The 27478-nt window shown below is 48.5% G+C and overlaps 1 protein-coding gene across 2 annotated transcripts; it reads left to right on the top strand.

Moving 5' to 3' along the window:
* Positions 1-3372: 3372 nt before the first annotated feature.
* Positions 3373-8033, top strand: SELENOW (selenoprotein W). 2 transcript variants are annotated; one of them, XM_019752670.2, is made up of 6 exons: positions 3373-3524; positions 4910-4934; positions 5041-5094; positions 5279-5353; positions 5460-5558; positions 7589-8033. In XM_019752670.2, the coding sequence occupies exons 1-5, from the start codon at positions 3478-3480 to the stop codon at positions 5538-5540; spliced, it is 282 nt and encodes a 93-aa protein (XP_019608229.2). In that variant the 5' UTR covers positions 3373-3477; the 3' UTR covers positions 5541-5558; positions 7589-8033. The 2 variants fall into 2 exon arrangements, with proteins under 2 accessions (XP_019608229.2, XP_019608228.2); XM_019752669.2 differs by having other exon boundaries at positions 3375-3524; positions 7649-8033.
* Positions 8034-27478: the final 19445 nt, after the last annotated feature.

Raw genomic sequence — 27478 nt, 5'->3', positions numbered from 1 at the left:
TGTGGTTGTATAATCTCACTGCGTATCTTGTGCTTGGCACGACGGTATGTTATATTGTTACTGTATTATTGTGCAGTTGTGTGTCTTGGGGGCAGGTGTATTGCTGTGTGCTGCGGTGGGGGGGCCATGCTGATGGGCTTCAGTGATCACATCTGTGCGTGCAGCTGTGCTTTTGTGTAGCAACGCCTGTGACCGAGTTCTGCAGTGTGTGCTTTGTAATTGTGTGTCCCTGTAAGCTTGCATCTCCGGGTGAGCTGTCCTGCCCTTAGCTGTGTGTGTGTGTGTGTGTGTGTGTGTGTGTGTGTTGTACTATTGTTTGCCTGGGGTACAATTGTGTGTCCCACCATGTTGGCCAGATGGAGGTGGCTAACATTGTGTTGTGCATTTGCAGGTGTGAATGTTGTGGCTCTGGCTAGGCTGTTGTCTATTGAGAGCCTGGTGTGCTGTTGTGTCAGTGTGTGGCAGAATAGAGGTGAGTGTTATGTTGTTGTGTCTCTGACTGGGTTGTGCTTTGTCTGGATGTGCAATAGTGTAGCCAAAGAAAATATTTAGTAAATATTTATATAAAGAGGGTGAGCACTTGTGTGTAAGCATTGGTCTGTGTGTGTGTGAGTGTGTGTGTTTGTGTGTGTGTGTGAGAGAGAGAGAGAGAGAGAGAGAGAAAGAGAGAGAGATCCAGCCCAAAAGTCATTACTAATTCCTCCAGCCTCCCCTACTTCTAGACGACAGAGACCCCTTTGTTCTCAGTGGCAAAAGGGGGTGTCTTTCTTCTCTGAGGCGCCTGGCAAATTCTCAGCCCTAAGCTAGTCAACAAAACATCCTTTGAGCTTCTGCCCTGAGCCCGGCCACTTGCTGGGTATGCTGGGAACAACTGTGGGGGCACAGACCTGTGTGTGACTACCAGGGTTTGGGGTAATGATGGGGGAGCCCAGAAGGGACCCTGACCCAGCCCGAGAGGCTTGGGGAGGCCTTCCTTGAGGACGGTATTGTTACAATTTTTGGAACAAAAAGGAAAATCATGACGCATACAGATCTAAAAGTGAATGCGTGTTAAACGCTTGACAATCTTTGTGAGGCGTTAACACCAGTTCAAAAGAGATCAAAGGACAGACACATTTATAGATCAGGAGTATTGAAATGAACATGCAAATGGAGGCAAAACATTGGGAGATCCTATGGTCTGAATGTTTGCATCCTCCCCAAATTCATGTGTTGAAATGCTAATCCCCAAAGGTGATGGTATTAAGAGGTGGGGCCGTGGGAGGTGCTTAAATCAAGAGGGTGGAGCCCTCATCAATGGGATTAGTGCTGTCAGAAACGGAGCCTCAGACTGAGCCCTCAGCCCTTCCACCACGTGAGGACACAGCGAGGTGCCCGGCTGTGAGCCACAAAGAGAGCCCTCACCGGACGAGGCTGGCACCTTGATCTTGGATTTCCAGCCTCCAGACCTGTGACCAATCAATTTCTGTTGTTTATAAGCCACCCATACTGTGGCGTTTTGTTATAGCAGCTCAAACAGCCTACGACAGTGGGAGAGGGTTGTCCCTCTGCCAGACAGAATTCATTTGAGTGTCTGTAGAGAATCATTTTTGCACTGCTATCACTTATCTACAACTTACGGAATTTTAAAATAGATCCCATAGAACTAGATAACTCTGAATGACCTTACAGGTTGAATTGTCCCACCCAAAATTCTTATGTTGAATTTCTAATTCCTAGGACCTCAGAATGTGGCCTTATTTAGAAATAGGGTAATGAGTTAAGGTGAGGTCATACTGGTCATGTGACACAGCTGGTGTCCTTTTGAAACGGGGAAATTTGGACACAGACATGCACACAGGGGGAACGCCATGTGAAGATGAAGGCAGAGATTGGGGTGATGCTTCTACACGCCAAGGAACGTGGCAAGTTGCCAGGAAACCACCAGAAGCTAGGAGAGAAGTGTGGAACAGATTCTTTCCTAGATGGAACCAACCCTGCTGACACCTTGATCTTGGAGTTCAGCTTTCTAGAACTGTGAGATAAATTTCTGTGGTTTAAGCCACTCAGTTTATAGTAAATATTTTGTGACAACAGCCTAGAAAACAAATACTGATGTAATTTAGAGAAGGCAGTTTTCCACTGAAGACAAAGATTTCCCTAGAATATGTTGGAGCTGATTCCTGGAGAATAAGCAGGAATCAGACAGCAGGACAGCGTCGACACAGCATGTGCAAAGGCCCAGAGGCAGGAAAGTGGATGAGTCCCTGATGCGATTGCAGTGGTTTCGTGTGGCTGGGGCACTAAAGGGCAAGAAGGAACCAGGTAGGGGCAGATGGTGCTAAGGTTTGGGGTTTTGTCCTGGGGGCCCTGGAAACCCCTGGAAGGTCTCTATTTCTGGGATGCTGCATTAAATGTTCTACAGCACAGGCTCATCATATCCTCCCAAGACCACCAGGATCAGAGGTCACACAGCCAGCAACAGAGACGGAGTGGGACTTGTACCTTGCCTGCCACCTGTCCTGAGATGTGGGGCAGGAAAACCTCGGACAGAGCTAATCTTTATCGAGCTGTCCCCATGTGCCAGACGCTTTGCCTTCTAGTTCTTTCCGTGTGGATGAACTTATTTGACGCTCACATTAACCCCAGGAGGGCAGTACTATTTTCGTGTCGCTTCCTATAGCTTAGCCCCACCCACCAAACCACTCCCAGGAGGACAAGAACTTGGTCTATTTTGTTATCTCTGTATCTCCACAGCTGGGACTGCAGGTAGGTAGGCAGTACAGTTCCTGAAGGCCAGCACACCCATCTTCCAGACGGGGAAACTGAGGCTCAGAGAGAAACGTCTGCGCCCTAACCCCTTAACTCAGATGCCAGCTGCCAGCACTTTCCACGAACCCTTAGCTTTGAGAGGGTTGGAAGTCTCAAAAGGGGGAACTGCAAATGGCGATGAGACGGCGCAGGGCCCAGCTGCTAGGCCTTAATAAGGGAGCTGGGGGACCTGGCACGCTCACTGGAACCCTCGAGCCCGCCCCTGCGTGCCCCTAATTTTTCCGACCCGGCCCCCTTGCCCGCACCCCCGGAGAAGGGCCCAAGAGCCGCCCCCTCCCAGCCCACACAGTGAAACGACCAGTTTCCTTAGCAATTTTGTTTCCAGCCTTGATCAGTTGGCCCTGAACCCCGCCCCACGAGGCTGTACCATTCTGACCCGGAGGGGGATCTGTCAGGAGAGGACTTGCAGGGCTTCTCCCGAGTTCTCCCTCTGTCGGGACGCTCCCTGGCCCACCAAGGGGAGTAGGGGTGCCTTGGGCGGGGGACTCAGGCTGGCGGGGTAGGGGGCTCCTAGTATCCTGCTGTGGACACTTCATCCTTCCGACCCCCCCCGGCATTGGTTCGCGCCGTCGAACGCCAAGGTCTGTCTTGCATGTGGGCGTTTCCACCCCGGCGCAGACTCCTCGCGTCCGCGGACAGCGTCGTGTTGCGTCCGCGCTGTCGCGGATGCGAAGATCCCGAATAATGGCTCTCGCGGTGCGAGTCGTTTATTGGTAAGCACGACTCCAGAAGTCCCCGCCCGGACCCGTCCTCCGTACGGATGGAGCTGGGCGGTGGGCGCTGGGGGTGGGGGCATCGGGGGCAGGACCCATGGGGACCCTCCACGAGAACAGGGCCTCCCGTGTGGGTGGCGTGGACGTGGGAGAGGGCGAGGAATAGAGAGCGTTGATCCCGCTCCCCAGTTTGTGACCTTATAGATATCTCAGGTTACAAAAGGTAGGCCTGAGACACGGGTGTGGCCATTTGAAGCCTCGGAACTCCCGGGGAGCGGGTGGGGTCAGATTGGTAATGGGAGAGGAGCCTCCGCCAACGCCTGGTGTCCCTTTCCCCAGTATCATGAACAGTCGCGGGGTGGGGACCGAGAGTCGAGAAAGTTCGAGAATATTCCGGGGAAGATTTGGAAAGGAATGAATACAGTGGTTGCCCCTTGCTACTAAACGTATTCCTTTTCTGGCCTCAGTTTCACCATCTGTAGAAGGGTAGAGTGTGATCCTAATAGTTATCGGGGATGGAGTGCTGTGTGTCCGTGTTTCCCACGTTTGATCTAATGTCCCTGCTAGTGAAAAAGCCCCAGGAAGGCAGGGGACTTTTTCTTGTTGACTGTTTTATTTCCTGGCACCTAGTGCTGTGTTGGCATGTAAATACACGTTCAGTGAATTTTCCCTCCCAGAAATTGCTTGAGGGAAGGGGATCTTAGCTCGATCTTGAGGTGCAGACTGCAGGTCACAGGTAACTTGAGTCTGGGCCCGCTGACTGTCATATATGTGAAACGCCCAGCCCACCAGGGCAATGGGGTTTTTTTGAAAGGCCCAGATCTGTCTCAGTGTTAGAAATGTCCCCTTGCTAAAGCAGAGGGTGGAGTGACATTTTGTGGACCCCAGAGACCTGTGCACCAGATTCCAGTCCCAAATTAGTCTGTAATGGGAGCTGGAGAGGTGTTTGATTTCCTCAGGACTGGGAGGGCCTTGGGAATCAGATTCCCCCACGGCTGTGGGTGGGTGCGTGGGTGCGGGGTGGGCCAGGGGGAGGGATGGGTGCTGTTTCTGCAGTTCTCTTGCTAACCCACTTCTCTCATACCTGTCTTCTTGTCGCCCCCTTTCTCTGCACCCCACCTCTGTCCCTTGTCTCTTGTTCTGTGTTGTTTTTCCTTGTGTGGCTGTCCTCCTTCCTCTGTCCCTGCCTCCCCATGTCACTGGGCGTGTGTCTTTTCTCTCTCTTGAGGGTGTCTGTCTGCTCCTTGGTTTTATCATCACTGTCCTTAATTTCTTACTGGCTCCCTCCTGCTTCCCTCCATCTCTGCCGGGTGCCTGCCTCTCCCTGCATGCCCACCCTCCCCCTCTCTCCCTGGCCCTACCTTCTTGGACTCTTCTCCCACCAGTGGCGCTTGAGGCTACAAGCCCAAGGTAAGCATAGCCGCCAGCCAAGAGGTGTTCCTGGAAGATGGGGGAGGAGGGCTAGCTGGCTTGGCCTTTCTTGACCCCTGTTGTGCCCTCCCACCCTCCTTTTCAGTATCTTCAGCTCAAGAAGAAGTTAGAAGATGAGTTCCCCGGACGCCTGGACATTGTGAGTCTTGGGGACTGGGGACACGGAGGGTGGGAATCACATGCGTCACATTGTTTATCCATGGATGGCAGTGGGGGTGGTGTGGGTCAGCCCCGCCCTCTACCCACATTCTCTGTTCCCTGGGGAAGGGTGAGTGTCTCCATGAAAGCATCTCAGCCCCTTCAATGTGTCTTCCTCTCTCTAGTGTGGCGAGGGGACTCCCCAGGTTACTGGGTTCTTTGAAGTGATGGTAGCAGGGAAGTTGGTTCACTCCAAGAAGGTATGTCTGTCTATCCATCTCACCTTGGTTTTGGGCTAGCAGGGGGTAGGGTTGGAGCAGGTATTTTGGTCCCAGCTCACTCCTTCCCTGTTTGTCTCATCCCCAGAGAGGCGATGGCTACGTGGACACAGAAAGCAAGTTTCTGAAGCTGGTGGCTGCCATCAAAGCCGCCTTGGCTCAGGACTAATGTGCCCTGAAGGCAGAGGTGAGGAGGGCCCAGCTCCTAAACCCTAGAATTGATTCCTAGTTCGTAATGTACTCTGAACCTAAGTACTCATTTCCAACCCAATTCATTCCAGAACAAGTAGCAATTTCCATATTAGTCTCAGGATTGTAGAACTGCTTTTTAGCACCTTCTGAGCCTGATTTCAAGCCAATATGTTCCAGATGAGCCCCAAACCCAACCTGTTCTAGAACTGGGCACCAAGTTCTGGCTCCTGACCCTCAAGAGCCTAGAAGCACTGTATACCACCCTCCAAACTTGAGTGCCAGCTCCCGCTGCACAGGGTTCTGGAAATAAATATCTTATCCCCATATACTGTGCACCCCGATACCAGCTCACAGCATGCTTTGCACCAGAAAACTGGTTCTCAAATGCTTTAAACTCGAGTTCCATTTCTTAGAGTGCTTTGCTAGAACAGAACGAGGTCACGTTCAGTGTGAATTTGGACATGCAAATTTCAGTTAATGCAATGCAAAAATACAAATGTCTTGCCTCGTGTGGGTCTGAAATGAAGTGAGTCTCCCCAAACTAAAGGACAAATCAAGAATCATGTAATTCCAAAGCAGTAGGAGCTGAATAAATTGTGGACAGTGTTGCTGTAAGGAGGGTGGGGGTGGAGGTCCCACCCCTGTGGGACTTGAGTTATTAATGACTCAAATGGAACCCATCACTTGCATAAACACACCATTTGCCTCTGCCAAACTGTCAGTAACTCAGAGGCATTTGCTTAAATTAGCGCGAGGCTTACTTGGATTCTAGAGTTCCATTAGTGGATGATTTCACCCAACAGAAGCGCAAATGGGATTGACGTAAGAGAAGGGAGAGAGAAGAGTGATTCTATTTTGCATGTTTTGTGAGTGCAATTTCAGAGGTCCCCAAGACCACCCTCGGGTTCGGTGACTCGCTAGGACTTATAGAACTCGGCACAGCTCTTACACCCATGGTTATGGTTTATTAGAGTGAAGGGAAGAGGTGCACAGGGCAGAGAGACCAGGCGTTAGCTTCCGGTTGTGTCTCCCAGTGAAGTCACGTGGATCGCACTTAATCCTCCCAGCAGTGGTATGCAACAACACGCACAGAGTATTGCCAACAGGGAAAGGCCACGGAGCCTTGGTGTCCAGGGTTTTTATTGGGGGTCAGTCCCATAGGCGTGGCTGACTGCCGGTGTGGCTGACCTTAGTCTCCAGCCCCTTTGGAGGTCAGGAGCTGCTACCTCGGCCAGGGCCCCACCATCTATCACATTGTTAGCATAGATGAGCGGCTGTGTCCCCAGACCCCAGGTAAACCAAGACATTCTTTCCAGGCAGGATATTCTAAGGGCTTCGAGGTTATTCCCAATTAGCTAGGGGCAAAGGCAGACCCTTCTTTGGGTGAAGTGAGTCCTACCTAATCAGTTGGTAACGAGCTCTAAGTGAAGAGCTCTGAGCTGGAGTGGGCCGACCGGGGGTGTCTAAGAAACCAGTTTCAATTGTAATGGCTTCTCTGGAAACTGACCTTCCCCGGGGGGCATGTGCATCAGGCTTTCTGTAAGACTGCTGGGGGCCACCCATCAGTGCTTCCACAGTAGGGGCCTCATTTTCCTCATCAGTTTCTCACGACAGACTCGAGTGAGAATTCAATCTTTTTTTTTTTTTTTTTCTAATTGGGGCGCAGCCCACCATCCCATGTGGAAATCGAACCGGGAACCTTGTTGTTGAGAGCTCGTGCTCTCACCAACTGAGCCATCTGGCCGCCCCTCTAGAAGCTCAGCGGCAGCTCACTGCCTTCAATCTAGTTGTGGAGGGCGCAGTTCACTGGCCCATGTGGGAATCGAACCAGCAACCCTATGGTTCAGAGCTCGCGCTCTAACCAACTGAGCCATCCGGCCGCCCCGAGAATTCAATCTTGATCCACCTTGCTTGCCTTGTTGGGTTAGACTTATTCCCTCATGGGCATCCCACTTTCTTTGTGCCTCAGTTTCTCCCTGGGATTGCATTTCTCCCACTTCTTTACTGCTCTTCCCTTTATCACAGGCCCCATCCCGGCCTCTCTGCATGCAAGCTGACCCCGTTCCCCACCTCTTTTCTCTGCAGTCCAGTGACCTTGGCCCAGCCCCTCTCGGCAGATGCTTCATGACGGGATGGACTAAAATGTCTCATGGAGGCCGGGTCTTTCCCTGATGTTTTTGCAGCCGTCGGCGGGGCAGAGATCAACAACTCTGGTCTTTGCCTGTGTGTGTGTGTCTCCCCGTAATCCAGCTGTGCACACTGGACCTGCTCTTTCCTCTCCCTACCTTTCACCATCACCCTCTACTCCCCCATGTCTCCCTGTCTCCCCTCTGAGCTTTGGGGTGATCCTGCTCCAGGCTTCCTTTTCAAGGGGGAACCAAGAGAGGGATCCGGATGAGTGTGTCTCAGTTTTCAGCCATGTTTGCAACAGTTCACAATTCAATAAATATTGAATGCGTTTAACAAAGTGTGCCTGTGTCTGCGTGTCCATTTTACCCCTGGAAACCGCCCCTCCCCCCAGCTCCAGGAAAGCAGTTGCCAGGTATTGAGCTCTCGTGCCAGGTGCCTTGCTAATTAATAAGCACTTTATAGCAGCTCTGAGGTTATGCATTTGGAAACACACAGTGGTGACATGAATTTAAATGAGACCTAGACTCCAAGATCATTTGTTCAAGTACATTTTGCTGTGACCGCAAAGTCTCTGACACTTTTATTAGTCTGCCCCGGCTGCCAAAACAAAACACCATAGATCAAGTGGCTGCCACAACAGACATTTACTTTCACACAGTTCTGGAGCCTGGAAGTCCGAGATCAAGGTGTCGGCCGGTTTGGTTTCTTGAGGCCTCTGCTTGGCTTATACATGGTCACCTCACTTGGTCTCTGCATATGCACCCTGGTGACAAGTGTTTGTCCAAATTTCTTCCTCTGATGGGACACCAGTCAGATTGGATTAGGGCCCACTTTGATGGCCTCGTTTTGATTGAATTACCCCTTGAAAAATCCTATCTCCAGTCACATCCTGAGTTTTGGTGGTTCGTGTTTCAATATAAATTTGAAGGAGGGGACTCAATTCATCCCATAGTGACACTGTTCCTATGGAGAGTGGGGGCATCTCTTTGCCTGCAGCGGGGCTGGTGATTCCACCACCAACAAGGCAGAAGTGGCATCTTGAGAATCTCCAGGGCTAGAGACTGGACAAGCCAGGCAGCATCCGAGTCAATGAGCACGCGCTGTCTGCACGAGGCCACCTGGGACCACGAGGCTTGTTGGATGTGTTCTTACTGTGATAAAACCAATAGTGGCTCTTCAAGCCTTTGTGCACATTACTGTGAGCCTGCCATCTGCTGTTTAAGCAAGTCACATGGTTGAACCCCAGGTCAAGGGGTCTTGGATCCTGGAAGAGCTTTAGCCTTTGACAGCTAAATTAGGGGTTGGTTGGGTTTGATTAGCCCCTTCTAGCAAGATCAAGAAATGTCATCCTGATGAAGTTTAGGGAGGACCTAGTCATCAGCCATCACATCATGTCACTGTTGTGGGTCAGCTGCTAGGGCCACCCACGCCGAGGACGGAGTGCTCGGACACCATCTCTGCGGTGAAATCAGCTAATGCAACACCAGCTATCCCAGCGACATTTCAGACTAGAAGTCTCAGAGGTCCACACCTTAGTATTTCACGTGGGCACGACTAAGAGCGATGGGATCCGGGCCATTTTTGTCCTGCTTCTGTACAAACAAACCTCAGCCAGTTTACTTTTTTAGAATTGCATTTTGACATTTCACTACCACAGCTGATTCTGGATGCTGTGGGGCCGTGAAGGTGTGGGTGGATCAAGTGAGTTCGGAAAACTTCCCTGATAATCCATTTTACAAAGAGCAGGTCCTGGTGGCTATTAATATATAAAGGCATTTCAAAGTTAGAAATAGATGTTTCAGAAGTCCTTTCACTGAGGCCCATTTATATTTTATATGCATCTGCCTAACCTGCAAAAGTCCATTCAGATCATTAAAACGTGAACAAAATTTCATTCGTATAAAATCCTGTGTTCAGGAATGGAAGGAGAGCCCTAGAAATATCTACCACCGTCCTTTTATTTTAATTTTTGCCTTATGCATGGAAGAGAAAGAGAAAGTGCCATGATCCTGTTTTGACTTAATCAAGATAATTCACTTTCAAGCAAAGAGAATTCAGCAAGAACCTCACTGCCTGCCTTGAACCAGGGGACACAGTGACTTCTTTTTCAACAGTGACACCATGTGGCCAAATTTGAGAACTTCATCTTTCCAGATCACCTCGGATCACGAGAAAGCAATATGGGATCCCAGGACATCCCCATGGAACCACTTCTGGTCACTGAGACTTTTTTTTAATATAGTCAAGTGAGTCACCATCTGTAGCTTGGTGACATGACACTTTTCAAAGAAATAAGGAAGAAAGAAAAATACATCTCTTTTCAACTTCTTTCACTCCTTGCTGGTTGTGGGACTTCAGACAAGTGATCTCACCTCTGGGTGAAGATTTTGTGTAGAGAGAGAAAGCAAGGGTTTGAGGATGGAGGATAAAGGCAATGCCAGTCTGGGATTGGGCATGGACAGAGTCATGTGCAAAATGGGAGATTTTGCCCTCAGTGTCTCCCTAGCATTGCAACATCGTTCCTTCTTAACTCAGAAAACTGCTTTTTATGCCTCCCTGCATTTCCTCACTTCTCTCCATGCAGGTTGAAAAGACTTGAGTCCTCCTCACTCCTTAGCCCAATGTCGTGCGGGACACCCTGCTCGCTGCGCCATTTGTCGTGCGGGAGACCCTGCTCGCTGAGCCATTTGTCCTGCGCGGCGGCCTGCGGGGTCTCTGCTTCCGCTCCCCACACAAGAACACAGAATATGGTGAGGCCAAAAAGGAACACCCACGGAGCCATAGGTAGGGGAGTCATACCACTATGGTCTCACTGGAGACTGGGTTCACTGGACGTGCGACCTGCTGTCCGTTTCTCTGCCAACCAACAGATGACTCTCCTCTGCTCTCCTCCGCTCTGCTCGGCTCTCCTTGGCTCTCCTCGGTAGCCGCAGCAGTTATACTAGCGGCCAATTGGCCAACTGGCTACAGCTGACGGCCAATCAGCCACAGCTGACGGCCATCTACTACCCAAGCCAGCACCCCTCCATGTGAGGCCAAGAGCCTGTAAACCACTTTCTGGGGCTCTGTCCCCACACCCAACCTCTCAGTGACTCCACTTGGCAGCGCCTCATGACAAGCAGCTCCTCCCACCTTAAAAAAATATTCTAAACTTCAAGGACATCTATTGTTAAGAATCTTGAGGTCGGTAGTCAGCTCAACAGTGTAATCAAAGTTTCAGAATTTTTCTATTTTTTTTTCACTCTCTTACCTTTCTTTAGGTTGTTGGGTTTTTGCCTCATGGTCCAAAATGGCCATTGCAGCTCCAGGCATTGCATCTGTGTTCAAAGCAGGAAGGAAGAAAGCACCTTGCTAGTATACTCTCCTTTTGTGCCTGTCCTCCTGCCATATTTTTTATAAAAGTAAACTACACATAACATAAAACTCACCATTTGAAATACCTTAAAGTGTATGATTGATCCAGTGACATTTAGTACATTCCCAGTGTTATGCGAATATGACTTGATAGCTCTAGAACATTTCAACACTCCGAAAAGAAACCTTTAATCCATTAAGCTGTCCCTCCCCATTTCCCACTCCCCACTGCCCCTGGTAACCATTAATTTACTTTCTGTCTTTATAGGTTTGCCTATCCTGGAGATTTCATAGACATGGAATCATAAATATGTGGACTTTGTGCCTGGCTCCTTTCACTTGGCAGGATGTTTTCAAGACTTGTCAATGTCATAGCATGTATCAGAACTTCATTCCTTTTTATGATGGAATAATATTCCATTGTATGGATGTCCCACCTTTCTTTATCCATTCATGAGTTCATGGTCATCTGGGTTGTTTTCACAATTTGGTGATTGTAACTAGGGCTGCTATGAACATTCATGTACAAGTTTCTTTTCCATTCTTTTGGGTTAATTTTTATTTTTCTACATAACTACAAGGCCATTGTCACATCTAACAGAATTGGTATTGATTCCTGAATAACATAATCCTTAGTCCTGTTTTGAATTCCCCCCTTGTCACAAAGATGTCTTGTTACAATTTGGTTTATGTGAGTATGATCCCAGACAAGATTGACGCATTGCATTTGGTCCGTATGTTCCTCAAGTGTCTTTTCAGTCTATACCTGTCCTCAGTTTCCTTCTTATTTTATTCTATTATTTAGTAATAACTGTCTTAGAAGGTTGTTAACTCTCCCTGGTTATAAAGCTCTCCTATCAGCCCTCCACCTAAATGCAATGATTCTTAACCTTGACTGCACATTACAATCACCTGGAGAAAGATTTAAAAACACTCTGTGCTTGGCTGAGGAGCTAATGGGGAGAAGCTACCATCTGTGGGATTATGACTGAAAGCCTCTGAGTCAGAATCCCGCCCAGGCAGAACAGTACGGCAGCGCCGCTGAGTCTTGGTTGGCCTGAAATAGCAGGTCTCCCGCTGGCCCCGCCAATGGCCGCCAGGCACGTCCTGCTGGGCGTCGGGGTTCGGTTGGGAGTGAAAAATAAACTAAACAAACAAACAAATAAGTTATAAATAAGTAAATAAATAAATAAAATAAAATAAAATAAAAACACTCAATGCTCAGGCCACACCCAGACTAATTAATTCAGAACCAGCAGTCATAGGGTCCGTGTCCCTATTTTTTTTAAATAGATCTTTTTTTTTTTTTACAGCGGTTTTAGGTTCACAGCAAAATTGAGCAGAAAATACAGAGTTCTCATCTGCCACCTACCCCCACACATGCACAGCCTCCCCCATGACCAGCACCCCCACAAGAGGGGTGCATTGCTTACAATCCATGAAGTTACACGGACACCTCATTATCACGCAAAGTCTATAATTTACATTAGGGCTTGTCGTGCTGGGAGGCCTTCGGGGTCTCTGCTCCCGCTCCCCATACAAGAACGCAGGACATGGTGAGGCCAAAAAGGAACACCCACAGAGCCATAGGTAGGGGAGTCATACCACGACGGTCTCACTGGAGGCTGGGTTCACTGGATGTGCGACCTGCTGTCCGTTTTGTCTGCAGCCCACCGACGACTCTCCTCCACTCTCCTCCACTCTCCTCCACTCTCCTCCACTCTCCTCCACTCTCCTCCACTCTCCTCCACTCTCCTCCACTCTCCTCCACTCTCCTCCACTCTCCTCCACTCTCCTCCACTCTCCTCCGTAGCCGCAGCAGTTATATTAGCGGCTAATGGGCTAACTGGCTACAGCTGACAGCCATCCACTACCCAAGCCAGCACCATTCCACGTGAGGCCGAGAGCCTGTAAACTACTTTCTGGGGCTCTGCCCCAACAGGGCTCACTCTTGGTGCTTTACATTCTTTGGGTTTGGACAAGTACATAATGATGTATTCACCACTGTAGGTCATACAGTGTAGTTTCACTGCCATAAAAATCCTCTGTGCTCTGCCTATTCACTTCCTCCCCGCAGCCCCCAGCAATCATTGATCTCTACTGTCGCCATAGTTTTGCTTTTATGAGAATGTCACATAGTTGGAATCATGAATTATTTAGTCTTTTCAGATTGACTGCTTTCACTTAGCAATATGCATTTAAGGTTCTTCCATGTCTTTCATGGCTTGGTAGTTCATTTCTTTTTAGCCTTGAAGAATATTCCATTGTCTGGATGTACCCGTGTATTTATCCGTCACCTACTGAAGGACATCTTGGTTGTTTCCAAGTTTTGGCAACTGTGACTAAAGCTGCTATAAATACCTGTGATCATGTATGTTTTTAGCCTTTCCCCTCCACGTTATTCCATTGTGCGTCCAGGGCTGAGAACCCCACAGGCCTGACGGTGACCGTCCACCTGCACTGTTCAATACGGTAGCCACCAGCTACATGTGGCTATTTAAATTAATTAAAATGATATAAAATTAAAAATTCAGTTCTTTAATCACAATGGGCACATTTTAAGTGCCCAGTGGCCACCAGTGGCCAGTGGCTACCATATTGGACAGCCCAGATACAGGATACCATGTTTCCCTGAAAATAAGACCTAGCTGGACAATGAGTTCTAATGTGTCTTTTGGAGCAAAAATTAATATAAGACCCAGTATTATATTATATTATATTGTATTATATTATATTATATTATAGAACCGGTCTTATATTATAGTAAAATAAGACTGGGTTTTATATTAATTTTTGCTCCAAAAGATGCATTAGAGCTGATTGTCTGGCTAGGTCTTATTTTGGGGGAAACACAGTATTTCCATCCTTCCAGAAAGTTCTAGTGGGCTGCACTGGACTAGACTTACCCTTATTTCACAGGAGATGCAAAAAGAAAAATTTAAATTCTATATTCCTTCTTTATTTATTGGTTGTAACTCTTCTACAAAAAAGAACCTTCTCCCTTTAGCTGTTTGTTTACACTGAATTACAATTTCCACAGGAAAGACAGGAGAAATACATGATCCTTCTTAATTTAGCAATGTTGGAATATTGAATTAGAGCCTCAACGATTCTCTCTAGTTCTTTTTTCTTCCTTTTTTGAGGGCCATTGTGAACCTACTGTTTTTACGTATTTGACATTTTGCAATCTGTTGCAGACATTCCTCTTTCGAAGCTCAAAATGTTCTCCCTTTGGTTTCTTCACGTTGGCCCCTGAGACCTCAGACATAACCCCAGTAATCTCTGAGAGTCTCGTGTTTTCAGTGTGACAAGATGTTCCAGGCTCGTCTTGGTATTTCTTGCCTCAGACCTTGGGTCAGCCTTTTTGCCAAAAAATTTGGGTTACTTTGAGGGATATGATATATACTGACAATTGTCTGCGTCCCTAGAAATCTAGATGAGAGACAACAAAACCTCCAGGCCCTCATCTGTCTGGACACCCAACACTGTCCACACTCTGTGGGTGGGAGAGACTAATTTTAACCTTTTCAGTGCCTCTGCCCCATGGTCTCCTTTCTCTGTCCTCAGTGTGTCTCTGTGTTCATCCCTACCAGGGTCTGTCAGATAAGCAGGGGGACTTCTGTTATATCCTGGCAGCCCCCAGGGTTGTCCACACTGTTATATCTGTCTGCCCTCCCCTTCCTTCATAGCCTGTCATGTGGCCCCCTTTCCCTCCCCACAGTCTGATCTAATTTTCTCTCTGCCCTCCTGAGGTTGGCCTGGCTAAGAGGATTGGAGCATTTGCTAAATGGGACAGGACAGGGTCAGAGAACCGGATGTGGGGAGACCCAGGGCCCAGGATAGCCACAAGGGGGCAGCAGAGGAAGCGGGAGATGAAGACAGTGAGGCAGAGAGAAAGGGTGAGAGGTGCTCCCACCTAAAAGAGGGAGAAAGAGAGGGAGGAGGCAGGTAATAAAAGAGAGGACGTGCTACCTGGCTGCAATGGTTAACATGGTATTTACATGGTCACCAGATGTACATTTAAAAAATAGGGGCGGCCGGTTAGCTCAGTTGGTTAGAGCATGATGCTCCTAACACCAGAGTTGCTGGTTCGATACCCGCATGGGCCAGTGTGAGATGTGCCCTCCACAACTAGATTGAAACAATCACTTGACTTGGAGCTGATGAGTCATGGAAAAACACACTTAAAATAAATAAAAGTTAAAAAAAAGAAGATAAAATATATTGAAGAGGTATGAGAAATACCAATGAGTATAAATGAGGAGGGTGTGAGAAAGAGAGGGATGGAGTATCTGAGAGACAGAAGAAAAAATGTTGTGGAGTTTTAAGCAGTACGTGCTAGTCATTATGCAAAGAGCTGTACATGCAGGATTCCACTGACACCTCACAAAAACTATATATATATATATATATATATATATATATATATATATGCGCACTAGGAGTTGAAAGAAAAACACATAATTCTCCCATACAACTCTTTGTATTTCCATTTAATCACTTTGATTTTTTTTTTTTTTTTTTTAAGAGAGGGCGCAGCTCATAGTGGCGCATGCGGGGATGGAACCGGCAATCTTGGTGTTATTAGCACCATGTTCTAACCAACTGAGCTAACTGGCCACCCCCTCACTTTGATTTTTTTAAAAGAAGATTGAATTTTTTAGAAAGATTTCAGATTGACAGAAAAATGGAACAGATAGTACAGAGAATTCCCATATATCCAGTACCCAGTTTCTTCTGTTATTAACATCTTACATTAGTATGGTCCATTGGTTACAATTAATGAACCAATATTGATGCAATAATTATGAGCTAATGTCCTTAGTTTAGTCAGATTTCCTTAGTTTTTACCTAATGTCCGTTTTCTGTTCCAGGTCCCCAGCCAGGATACCATATTACATTTAGTCATCACGTCTTCTTATGATCGCCTGGCAGTAGCGTCTCTCAGACTTTCCTTTTTTTTTTAAATGACTTTGATGATTTTGAGTAGTACCAGTCAGGCATTTGTAGGATGTCCCTCTACTGAAATTTGTCTGATGTTTTTCTCATGATTAGACTGAGATTATGGGTTTTTGGAAGGAAGACCACGGAAGTAAAGTGCCTTTTTCATCACATCCCATCAAGGATATGTACTTGATCACCTGGCGGAGTAGTGTTTGTTGGGTTTCTCTACTATAAAGTCGCTCTTTTCTCCCCCTTTCCATGCTGTACTCTTTGGAAGGAAGTCACTATGTGCAGCCTGTATATGTTTTAATCCCAACTTCACTGCTCAGACTGCTGAGACTCAGAAAGGTGTAGTGTTCTGCCCCAGGTCACACAGCGGACACCCGGTGTTTCTGAGATCTTGTCCATCTCTGTGTTGCTCTACACTACCGAGACTCAGGGTGAGAGGGATACAGAGAGCAAGACATGCGAGTCCAAGATGGAGGGAGGAAAACAGGAGGCAAAGTGTCGGGAAACAGATGAAGAAGATGAGGATGTGGAAGGGGGTGAGAGACAGATGGAGACTGGGAACCCAAACAAGAAGGCAGTGAAGGGATGCAACAGGCAGAGGGACAGAAAAGGAGAGAGGCGAGAGAGACCAACAAAATTCTTTACTATGGATAATCTATAGATGCTTATAGAAATTTCCTGGTTCTAGCTTTTCCTTTGGAATGAAGTGGGGATGGAGGTTAATTTCGTTCCCACTTATAAATGTCCAATTGTTTCAGTACCATTTGTTATGCACCACCTCACATTGAATTAACTTGATGCTGTGTTCAAAACAAGTTGATTACATATGAAGATTTATTTCTGGATGTTCTCTTTTGTTCCATTGACTTACTTGCTGATGCTTATGTCTATAACACACTTTGTTGATTGCTGTAGCTTCATAATAAATCTTGAAATTAAGTAGCATAAGTTCTTCAATTTTCTTGAGCTTGTTTTGGTTTTCCAGATCTTCTGCATTTTACCTAATTTTAGGGTCATCTTATCAATTTCTTTGAAAAAGCTTGCTGAGATTTTTATTGGGATTGAATTGAATAGGCAGACAGATTTGGGGAGAATATCTATGAACATGGGATGTCTTTCTATTCATGTAGGTTTTCTTTAATGTCTTTCAGCAGCGCTTTGATAATTGTACCTCTTACATTAGATTTCTTCCCAGGTAGTTTTTGTTTTTTTTAATGCTATTGTAAATAGTATTATTTTTAAAATATTCTTTTCTAATTTTTCATTGCTATTACATAGAAATGCAATTAATATTTGTTGATTGATATTGCATTTTGGGACCTTGCAAATTTCATGTTAGTTTCAGTTGTTTGTGTGTGTGTGTGTGTGTGTGTGTGTGTGTGTATTCTATCGTTTTTTTCCTATGTCAACTACAAGTATTACAGCTTTACCTTATCTACAATAGTTTGTTTTCTTTAAAATTGGTGACTATTGGAGAACAGTGTGTTTTTCCAGGGCCCATCAGCTCCAAGTCAAGTCACTGTTCTTCAATCTAGTTGAGGGAGCAGCTCAGCTCCAAGTCCAGTCACCATTTTCAATCTTAGTTGCAGGGGGCGCAGCCCACCATCCCATGCGGGAATTGAACCACAACCCTGTTGTTAAGAGCTCATGCTCTAACCAACTGAGCCATCCGGCCACCATTCTGGCAGCTCAGCAGCAGCTCATTGTCTTCAGTCTAGTTGTGGAGGGTGCAGCTCACTGGCCCATGTGGGAATCGAACTGGCAACCCTGTTGTTAAGAACTTGTGCTCTAACCAACTGAGCAATCCGGCCGCCCAATACAGTTTCTAAAGATAAAATAAACTCCACTTCTATGGCAAGAAATCCCAAATATACAACAGAAAATGAATACAACACAAAACATAAATTTCCATCCATTCCCCTCCCCAGAGAGGGGGTCTAGGTGGAGAGCTGAGTACAGCCAAAAGAGAAGAAAAATAGAGGGTTTAAAAAAGTTTTGGGAAGTAAAACACTGTTTAAGGTAACGGAAACATGGAAAGAAAATAAAAGCCTAATAAATAACCAAGTGAGGCTGGCTTAAGCACTTTAAAGCCAGTGTCTGTGATGAGCAATAAAGACATTAACTGCTTCACGAAAATAAAATAAAAAAAATACATAAAAACAAGAAAATAAAAATGAATAAAAAGTGCTTCACCATAAATGAGTTCAGTTCAGACTGATGTATTGCAGCTGAGCCAGCCATCGAATGGCATGCTTTTTTATTTTTTAACCATTTTATTGAGGTATGATGTACACATGAAAAGCTGCCATTAAAGCTGTGTATACATTTAATGGCTACAACTTGATGGGTTTGGAGATAAATAGACTTCAATTTTTGATTAAAAATGCAAATGCAACCAAGATGTCTGTGAACATCTACAGCGGGTTCCATCCACTGCCCAAGTCACAGCGGATAAATCTTGGAGAGGGAGATACCGCAGCCGCCCCTTCTCTCCCTGGGCCTTACGTTGGTCAGGGTGTCCCAGAGACCCTGACAGCACCTACTGCTGTAACGGAAGTCTCACAGCCAGCAAGAGGTATGCGATGTGAGCAGGGACTTGAGAAGGGGTTTTCCATCACATGCCCATATGTCTCCTGTCCCCTTCAGCTCTTCTTCTCTGACCTGGCTGAGATTCTGCAGATGCTGGCCTGGCCTAAGATGGTGAGTCAGACTAGGTCAAGGCCAAGGAAACCCGCTGGGACTGAGGGGGTGGGAGAGAGACCAGGGAAAGAGAGGGAAGGGGAAGCATGGCTCTACACAACACAGAGAGGTGGAGATGGCGAGTCAGAGGAGGGAAGAGATATGTGGGGGGGGAGGGCGGGGGAGTTGTTGTCTAAGTGGCAGAATTGTAAGATCACCCATTTACTCTGCACTTCCTGTAAATCAGGCTCTGTGCTAAGAGTGTAAATGGCACACTCCAGTAATTCACACCCACGTGTGTGGAGGAGGTGCAGTTGTTACCAAAGTCTCATGGACGTCCAGCTATTCTCCAAGAAGAGGATGGGCTTTGCACAATTTGCCAGGGTGGAGGGGCGAAGGGCTGTGCTGGCCAGCTGGGCAGCCAAGGTCATGCTCAGCTCAGATGCTTGCTGTCTTCTCAGACACTTGGACACTCTGATCATCGTGTGACCTCTTGGAGGCAAGGGATTAGGCTGCCAGCCTTAAAGGAACTTTTGTAAGGATATTAGAGCACATAGGGCCACTGCTGTCACATGGGAAGTGACCCAGGCTAGGGGCTCCCTGTCTGTTCAAGAAATTCTGATGCCTCAGTTTCCCCTTCTTCCTACCTCCCCATTTCTCCCCTTTCTGCCTGTTTCCCCTTCTGTGTCCCCTCTCTTTGCCCCTCAGTCTCCTTGTGGGGCCTCAGTGTGTTTTTCTGTGTACATTCTTACCATGGTCACTCCGATATAAGCAGGACGGGTCTCCTGGCAGTTGTGCCCTGCCCCTTCCATCCACAACTTGTCACATAGCCTTCCTAATTCTAAATCCCTGCTAATTCTCCCTATGTTTTGCTGAGGCTGGCCTGGCCTAAGAGGATTGGAGCATTTGCTAAATGAGACCAGGACAGGGTCAGAGAAATGGCTGCGGGGAGACCCAGGGACCAGGACAGCTGCAGAAGGAAGCAGAGAAAGCTGGAGACAGGAGACAGAAGGAGCAGGCAGTTGGTGAAAAGATAGAGACCACAGACCCAAAATATAGACATTGCAGATACCAATCCATATGTTAATGGACCTTTGATTGATGACAAATTACCAGCCTCTCTATAAATTGACAGTTGGAAATTCATGAGAAAAAAACAAGAAACAAAATCCCCAGATCCCTACCTCATACTGTGTACAGTTAAAGACCTAAATATAAAAGATAAAACTATAAAGATTTTAGACAACAAAAAGGAATGCTTTAGAAGTGATAATAAAAGATTTCTTAAGCAAACAAACAAACAAGCATTAACATTACAGAGGAAAAGTAAAAAATAAAACCCAAAACTGAGCTGTATGCAAAGCACAGGGCTGGAGACCTCTGACGCCATCTGTAAGCTTTTTGCAGTTTGCAACAAAGCAAGTAGACATGTCGAGCAGGGGCTTTTGTAAGGTTTCATGTCAATCTGAGAACGAGGTTTGTCTTGTGAAAGTCATTTTTATTAAGTTTAATTTGTTTTACAACATAGCAGTTTGCCACTGATGGATGGAAACGAAAAAACAAAAACCGAAAAAAAACCCCAAAAAACTGGTCCATAAAACCAAATAATGAGAAGCACTGAAATAGACATTAGAATCAAGACATTCTATATACTTATAAAAAATACAAATGGGAAAAATGCAACACATGAACTGCCACGAGAATATAATAAATTCAAATAAATTAAGAAAAATGAATTTTAAAAAATGAATACATTATGAAAATTCCAATGTCCCATTAACATGTGAGAAGGGTTTGATTTCGCCACCACAAGGCCTCACAATTCTAAATGTCTGAGAGGATGCACACAGGGCGAGCGCTGGGTAAACCAAGTCGGTCAAGGCCCCTTAGAAGTTGCCGGCAGCACCGCTACAGCAGAAACTCTGACGGGAACCCCAATTCCACTCCAAGACTTAGGAACCCACAGAAATGCTCACGTGCGTCCTAAATAACGGGGCGGGACATTCAGAGCAGCGCGACATGTGATGACCGCACGGTAAACACAGCAAATGCCACCTCCCCAGGTCGGATAAGAGGAGGTGCAGTTCACACTGCAGAAGAGCACCCGCTGTGCACACCCACCAGCCACCAGTTCTCGCGACCACGTGGGTGCCCCCGCTCTGGCCAAAGACACCTCGTCCCCTCTGCCCTCCCCCCCATCTAATCCGCAAGACTTTGCGGGGACAGGAGCCCTTATAAGTCCAGTAATGTCCTGGGGTCCCAGTCGTTGTCATCTCCCTCTTGGTACCCAGACGTGGAGGAGGACAAGGGTCCCCCCAAAAGGTCCTCGAGTGAGGGCAGCTCTGTGAAACCGTGGATTAAAACAGGGTCGAGCGAGAAATCCGAGGCGTAGGGGCCCTGAGGCCAGACTGGAGCAGGGGCTGGCACTGGAGCTGGCACTGGGGCTGGCGCTGGGGCTGGGGCTGGCACTGGGGCTGGCGCTGGGGCTGGCACTGGCGCTGGGGCTGGGGCTAGCGCTGGGGCTAGGGCTGGGGCTGGCGCTGGCGCTGGGGCTGGCACTGGGGCTGGCGCTGGGGCTGGCACTGGGGCTGGCGCTGGGGCTGGCACTGGCGCTGGGGCTGGGGCTGGCACTGGGGCTGGCGCTGGGGCTGGCGCAGCCGGGACCATCTTCTGGGCGCCCTGCGCAGGGTCCCACCAGGCCTGGCTGTGGTTGGAGACGTTGGGTTCTGCTGCTGGGAAGACTCCGAAGGGGCTGGGCAGAGGGGGGTTGCAGAAACCTGGGCCCTCGGGGAACACAGGGCCCCCGGGGAGCACAGGGCTGACTGGGGCAGGCGCAGGGGCGCAGGCTCTGGGGCCCTGGGGCCCAGCGCGGGCTTCCGGGCCTTGACACCTGGAGAGTCCCAGCAGCCTGGAGTGTTTGGCCCTCCGGTTCTTGAACCACACCTGGGAAGAGACGGGACAGGCGGGAAGTGTAAGAGGTGAGGAGCTGCAAGCAGCCGCCTCTGCCCAGGTGTGAGGCTGCTCAGGTGCGATGAGCCGCAAGCCTCACACTTCTCCTCGCCCCCTCCCAGACTCAATTAGAGGCCCGGGATACCGGAGATCTCCGGGGAGGTGCAGAAGGCAGGAAGGGCAGGGCACGGACACCCAGGGCCAGGAATGGGACAGCCAGAGAGGGTCGCCGGGTTCACAGAGGCCCTGAGGTCTGGGCATGGGGAGACCCCAGGGACGCCATTCTGGGCTGGGTCGTGTTGGCTGGTTTATACCGCACAGGGTTGAAGTAGACTCCAGGCCCAGTCCTGTGTCCGCACTGCGGGACCCATTGTTAGCGGTGTGACCCGGGGCGGCTCTCGGCCCCTCTCACCGTGGCGTCCCCACCCGCAGAGCAGGAGAGGGGGAGAGTGGGGAGGTGGCTCAGTGACCCGGCCCGAGGTAGTGTCGCTGTGGGAGCGGGCCTGGTGATTACTGGGGATGTTGGGCGTGGGGGGGGGGGGTTAGACCTGCACTTGGTGTTCCTGAAGGTCAAGTCTGGCTGCCAGGGTCTCGCGCTCCTGGTACGTCGGGTACTGGTTCCTCTCAAAGAATTGCTCCAGCTCCTGCCGCTGTTCCGCACTGTACACTGTGCGCTTCTGCCGCCGCCTCCTCCGAGGAATTGCGGACAGAGGGGGCCCTGGCCAAAGGGGAAAACAGGGTCAGACTAGCCCCACGGACAGTCCTCGGACCACCAGGCCCTCGTGAGCTGGTGGGGGGCTCAGGCCTGAGGGCGGCAGGCAGCGCTGTGCATGAGTGTAGCATCTGGACTAACCGCCCTGGCCCTCACCTGCCAGCCCTGGCCCGGTACCTGTCTAAGCCTCGGTGTCCACATCTTTAAAATGGGCATGACAACAGTGTTCTATTATTATTATTATTACAGGGCCCACTGCAAGTGAAGGCAGGCAGGGTGGGTGCCTCAGGTTCACCCAGGCTGGTGCCCCAGGTCGGCTCCCTCCTCCGCATCCCCCCTTTCCCTTCCCCCTCCATCCAATGGCTGAAGCCACCCTGAAACTTGCAGGGGGGCACTGTGTGCCTGGCCCTCTGCTCATCTCCGTCCCAAAATATAATTCCATGCCCACATTTACTAAGTTTCCAGACAATCGGGCCCTTCTGTCCATGCCCAGAAGCCTGCTGGCCTCACTACAGGATCTTACCCGCACAGCCCCACCCGCTGGTCCCTGCCCCTCTTCATGGTGGGCCCAGACTCACCCACGGGACTCTCAGGTTCTTGCATCCTGGCTCCTGCTCTGCCCACTGCGTTTAAGGCTCTGTTCCCAAGTTCTGGTGCTTAAATACCATCTCCACTCTCAGCCCACCAGGCATGCCCTGAGGGTCCTGGGACCCACCCTCCCTGGGCCCACCCTAAGCCCCGCCCTCTGCAGGGGACCTAATCATTGATTAATCCTTTCACTGAGCAGCTACTGCACTTGTGCCCTGTCCTGGGGGCTGGGGAACCGCAATGGCAAGACAGCCTTGGTCCTGCCCTATGGGGGCTCTAGCTCAAGGGGACCCGACATTGCCTCGATGTGGGGTCCCCATCTCATGAAACAATCCCTCTGGCCCCCCAGTGCCAGGGGTCGTCCTGTTCCCTCCCAGTCCTGGGAGCCCCACCTCTCCCACCTCCCTGTCCAGCCGCCATGTTCTCCTGCCCCAACCATCCAGCAGCCTCCTTCCTCCTGGTCCTCAGAGGCCACTCTCACTTCTCCAGTCCATTCTCCAACTGTCTCCCCAGGCCCTGGACATGGGGAGAGTTCCACACCCTGACCCTGACCATAGTTTGGCATCCAGGCAGTTTTCCTCTGTGATGAAGGTGGGACAGGCTGCAGGTGGACAGCTGCAGATTTCCCTTGGGAATGAATGAACTGGGTCTGGTGTGTGTTTCTGGTCACTGAGACCAGCCCCTCAGAGTTGCATAGACCTACATCTAAACATCAGACTGGACTCGTCACTTGTCCACGGTCTTGGGGGACTTGGGATAGGGGAGAGTACAACTTCCAATGCTCATCCCCAGGGGCCTTTGATTATAATCAATGGAAATGATAATTAGCTGGGTGACCGAATACAAAAAGAAGGAAAGCAAAGTGATCTCATGATTAGATTTACCTCACACTCTGAGCAGTCACTTCTTATGTCACAGTGGCATTCTGCCATAATAGGACATTTTCCCTGCTTCTTGGGCTCCTGGGAACACATTGGTCACCAAGACAGTCGATGGCCCTGCTGTCAACAGGGATAATATAGCAATTTCTTTGATCTCTAAGATGTGACTAGAGGCCACCTTCTCTTTGATTTTGAAAGAAAATTAAGTGTAACATTTTGCTGATTAGATTGACAAAGATGAGGAGAGGGACCAGGCCTGGGATTGGTGGGTGAGGGGATAGGGAACCTGGCCTTTCAATCTTTTGGATGTAGGTTGGTTTTTGAGACAGACTTGGTGATATTTGTCAGTGTCCCTCAGCCAAGGACTATTAAGAGGACACCAGTAACTGAGAAAATTTGGGTTTATTGCAACGAGGGAGACACACACATGGAAACCCTAAGGGTGTCTCAGAACAAGGGTGTTTGAAAGGACCTATATAGGATTTGGACATGTATGAGATGATTTGGGGGAAGTTTCAAAGAGTAAGTTTTAAGCCCAACAGAACTGTAATCAGAAACACAAACAGATACTCGTACATCCATATTCCTGGCAGCACTGTTCACAATAGACGAAATGTGGAAACCATGCAAGTGTCCACTGACAGAGAAATGAAGAAGCAGAATATGGCTGATGAACACAGTGGAATATTATTCAGCCTTGTAAAGGAAGGAAATGCTGATACATTCTGAAACATTCATGAGCCTAGAAAGTATTATGCTAAATGAAATAAGACAAAGAAGGATAAATAGTGCATATTTCCACTTCTATAGAGACATACGCAAATTCATAGAGACAGAAAGCAGATTACCAGGGGCTGGGGGAGGAGGGAATGGGCCTTAGTGTTTAATGGGGACAGAGTTTCAGTTTGGGAAGATGAAAAGCATCCTGAATATGTGTGGTGGGGATGGTTGCACAACAGTATGGATGTACTTAATGCCACTGAACTGTACACTTAGAAATGGTCAAAATGGTAAATTTTATGTTCTGTATATTTTACCACAAGTTAAGAAATTAGAGTGGCTTTTCTCCGGTGTGGATGTTGTCAGGAAATAGTGGTGATACCATGATTGGGTATCTTATCTAGAAGGTGAGGAGGATAGAGTGTGGCTGGAGTGTGGTTTGTATAGAAAGTGTCCCTGTGATAATCTGATCGAAGCCTGCCCTTGTTTGTTTGTGTTTTGTGAAATCATTTATATTCAGCAGGAGGGCGCCAAGGTTTGGCGTCAGTTCCAGGCCAGCTCCCAGCCACCGACTGCTTTTCTCTTTCTTGTATACTATTTAGCAAACTCCCTTGAACTCAATGCGCCAAGTGAGGTGTTTGAGAGATGGGAATCCCTGGAGGTCCTTATCATTGTCAGCTGCCTGATGTTGGGCAAAGCCATCCTCCCCAGCCAGGCCCCGTTTTCCCCACCCAGACAATGGGATTAAGTCAACGGCTGCCCCACACCCCCCTGGGAACTGACTTCTGCTCAGGAGAGAAACTGCCACAGGGAGAGCCCGTCCTTGTTCTCTAAGGTGTTTCCCTGGGGCAAAGTGACTGGCCTCTACCATGCAGATCAAACATAAACATTCCTGGAAAATCAGCCTTTCACAGCCAGCAATTTTCAAATTCTAGTGGGCATCAGAATGCTCTGGAGGGCTTGTTAATACCCAGATTACCAGGTCTCACCCCCTAGTTTCTGATTCAGTAGGCACAGAGGCGGGGCCCAAAATTAGAATTTCTAACTCGTTCCCAGGTGATGCTGATACTACTGGTCTGAATCAGGGAGTAGTATCTGATTCAGATACTACTGAATCAGATACTGAGCAGAGGGCCAGGCACACAGTGCCCCCCTGCAAGTTTCGGGGTGGCTTCAGCCATTGGATGGAGGGGGAAGGGGAAGGGGGGATATGGAGGAGGGAGCCAACCTGGGGCACCAGCCTGGGTGAGCCTGAGGCACCCACCCTGCCTGCCTTCACTGGCAGTGGGCCCTGTAATAATAAGGGCTCTTACAGAAGTAAGAATCACTTCTGTTGTAAGTGGTTCTTACAACAGAACTACCGCTGTAAGGGACAGCCTACCTTGCCCGCCTGGGCCCCTACCCCTGGCCTTGGCCCCCGAGCTTGGCTTGGTTTTAGGGGCAGGAAGAGGCCAGCAAGACAGAGGTGGGGCAGAGGGCCAGATCGGGAAGGGCCTGGAGGAGCTCTGATGTTGAGAGAGAGAGAGAGAGAGAGAGAGAGAGAGAGAGAGAGAGAGAGATTCAAATATTTTTCTTATGTGCTAGACACTATTCTAAGTGCTTTATTTTTTTCTAATTTTTTTTCTAAGTGCTTTATAATTATTAACTGAGCTCTCAGCTGGCTGCACCCCCCTACCCTTAGTTCCTCCCTCTGCCATGACAAACTTTATGTTGCACCCACCCTCCTCTGTTGATGACAGGCTGTGTGGACAGGACACTCTTCTCTATCCCTCAGAAGATTCTTGGAGCCCCATCACTGCATTCTATATAAATTTTCTTTCTGCTTTTGTGTCCTCCAAAATCGTTCCTGCCTCCCCAATTATTCAATGTCCAAGTTCCAATATTGTTTTTCAGATTATGTATCCTTCTGTCCATCTGTCTATCTACATATCCTTGTATTATCTACCCATCTGTCTCTATCCCAGCTGAACGGTTCTGAGAACAGTTCTGAGAACAAAGGTTTATTTTCTTATTTTTTATTATTTTTTTATTGGGGAATATTGGGGAACAGTGTGTTTCTCCAGGGCCCATCAGCTCCAAGTCATTGTCCTTCAATCTAATTGTGGAGGGTGCAGCTCAGCTCCAGGGCCAGTTGCCATTACTAGTTGCAGGGGGCGCAGCCCACCATCCCTTGCGGGAGTCGAGGAATCAAACCGGCAACATTGTGGTTGAGAGCCCACGCTCTAAGCCACTGAGCCATCCGGGAGGCAGCTCAGCTCAAGGTGCCGTGTTCAATCTTAGTTGTTGCAGGGGGCAGAGCCCACCATCCCTTGTGGGACTCGAGGAATTGAACTGGCAACCTTGTGGCAGAGAGCCCACTGGCCCATGTGGGAATCGAACCGGCAGCCTTCGGAGTTAGGAGCATGGAGCTCTAACCGCCTGAGCCACCGGGCCGGCCCTTTTTTCACTTTTTAAAAATTAATTTTATTACAAAACAATGTAATAGTTAGACATTTACACCCCTCAAAAAGTGATAACCCCTCTCCCCAATCTACTACCCCTCTGACATCGTATGTAGCTGTTATTGTTCCACTGACTATTCCCTATGCTGTACTCCATATCCCGTGACTATATATATATTAAATTATAGTCGACATTCCATATTATTCAGCTTCAGGTGTACAGCACAGTGGTCAGACATCTACGCAGTTCATGAAGTGATCTCCCTAACAAGAAAAGTGCCCATCAGACCCCCTACAAAATCTTTACAACATTATAGATTATATTCCCCAAATTGTCTTTCATAGCCCTGTGGCTATATTGTGATCGCTAATTTGTACTTTCTAATCCCTTTACCTTCTCCCCCATCCCCACCTAGCAACCCTTAGGGTTTTTTGTTGTTGTTTCTAATCTCGGCCTCTTTGTTCTCCCTGGGAAATGGGCTTCAGCTTCATCAGCAGGGAAACATAG

The sequence above is a fragment of the Rhinolophus sinicus genome, linkage group LG11, assembly GCF_036562045.2.
Source record: "Rhinolophus sinicus isolate RSC01 linkage group LG11, ASM3656204v1, whole genome shotgun sequence".
Classification (NCBI taxonomy): Eukaryota; Metazoa; Chordata; class Mammalia; order Chiroptera; family Rhinolophidae; genus Rhinolophus; species Rhinolophus sinicus.
Note: the sequence above shows the minus strand (reverse complement) of the source record. Positions and strands in the feature narration are given on the sequence as shown.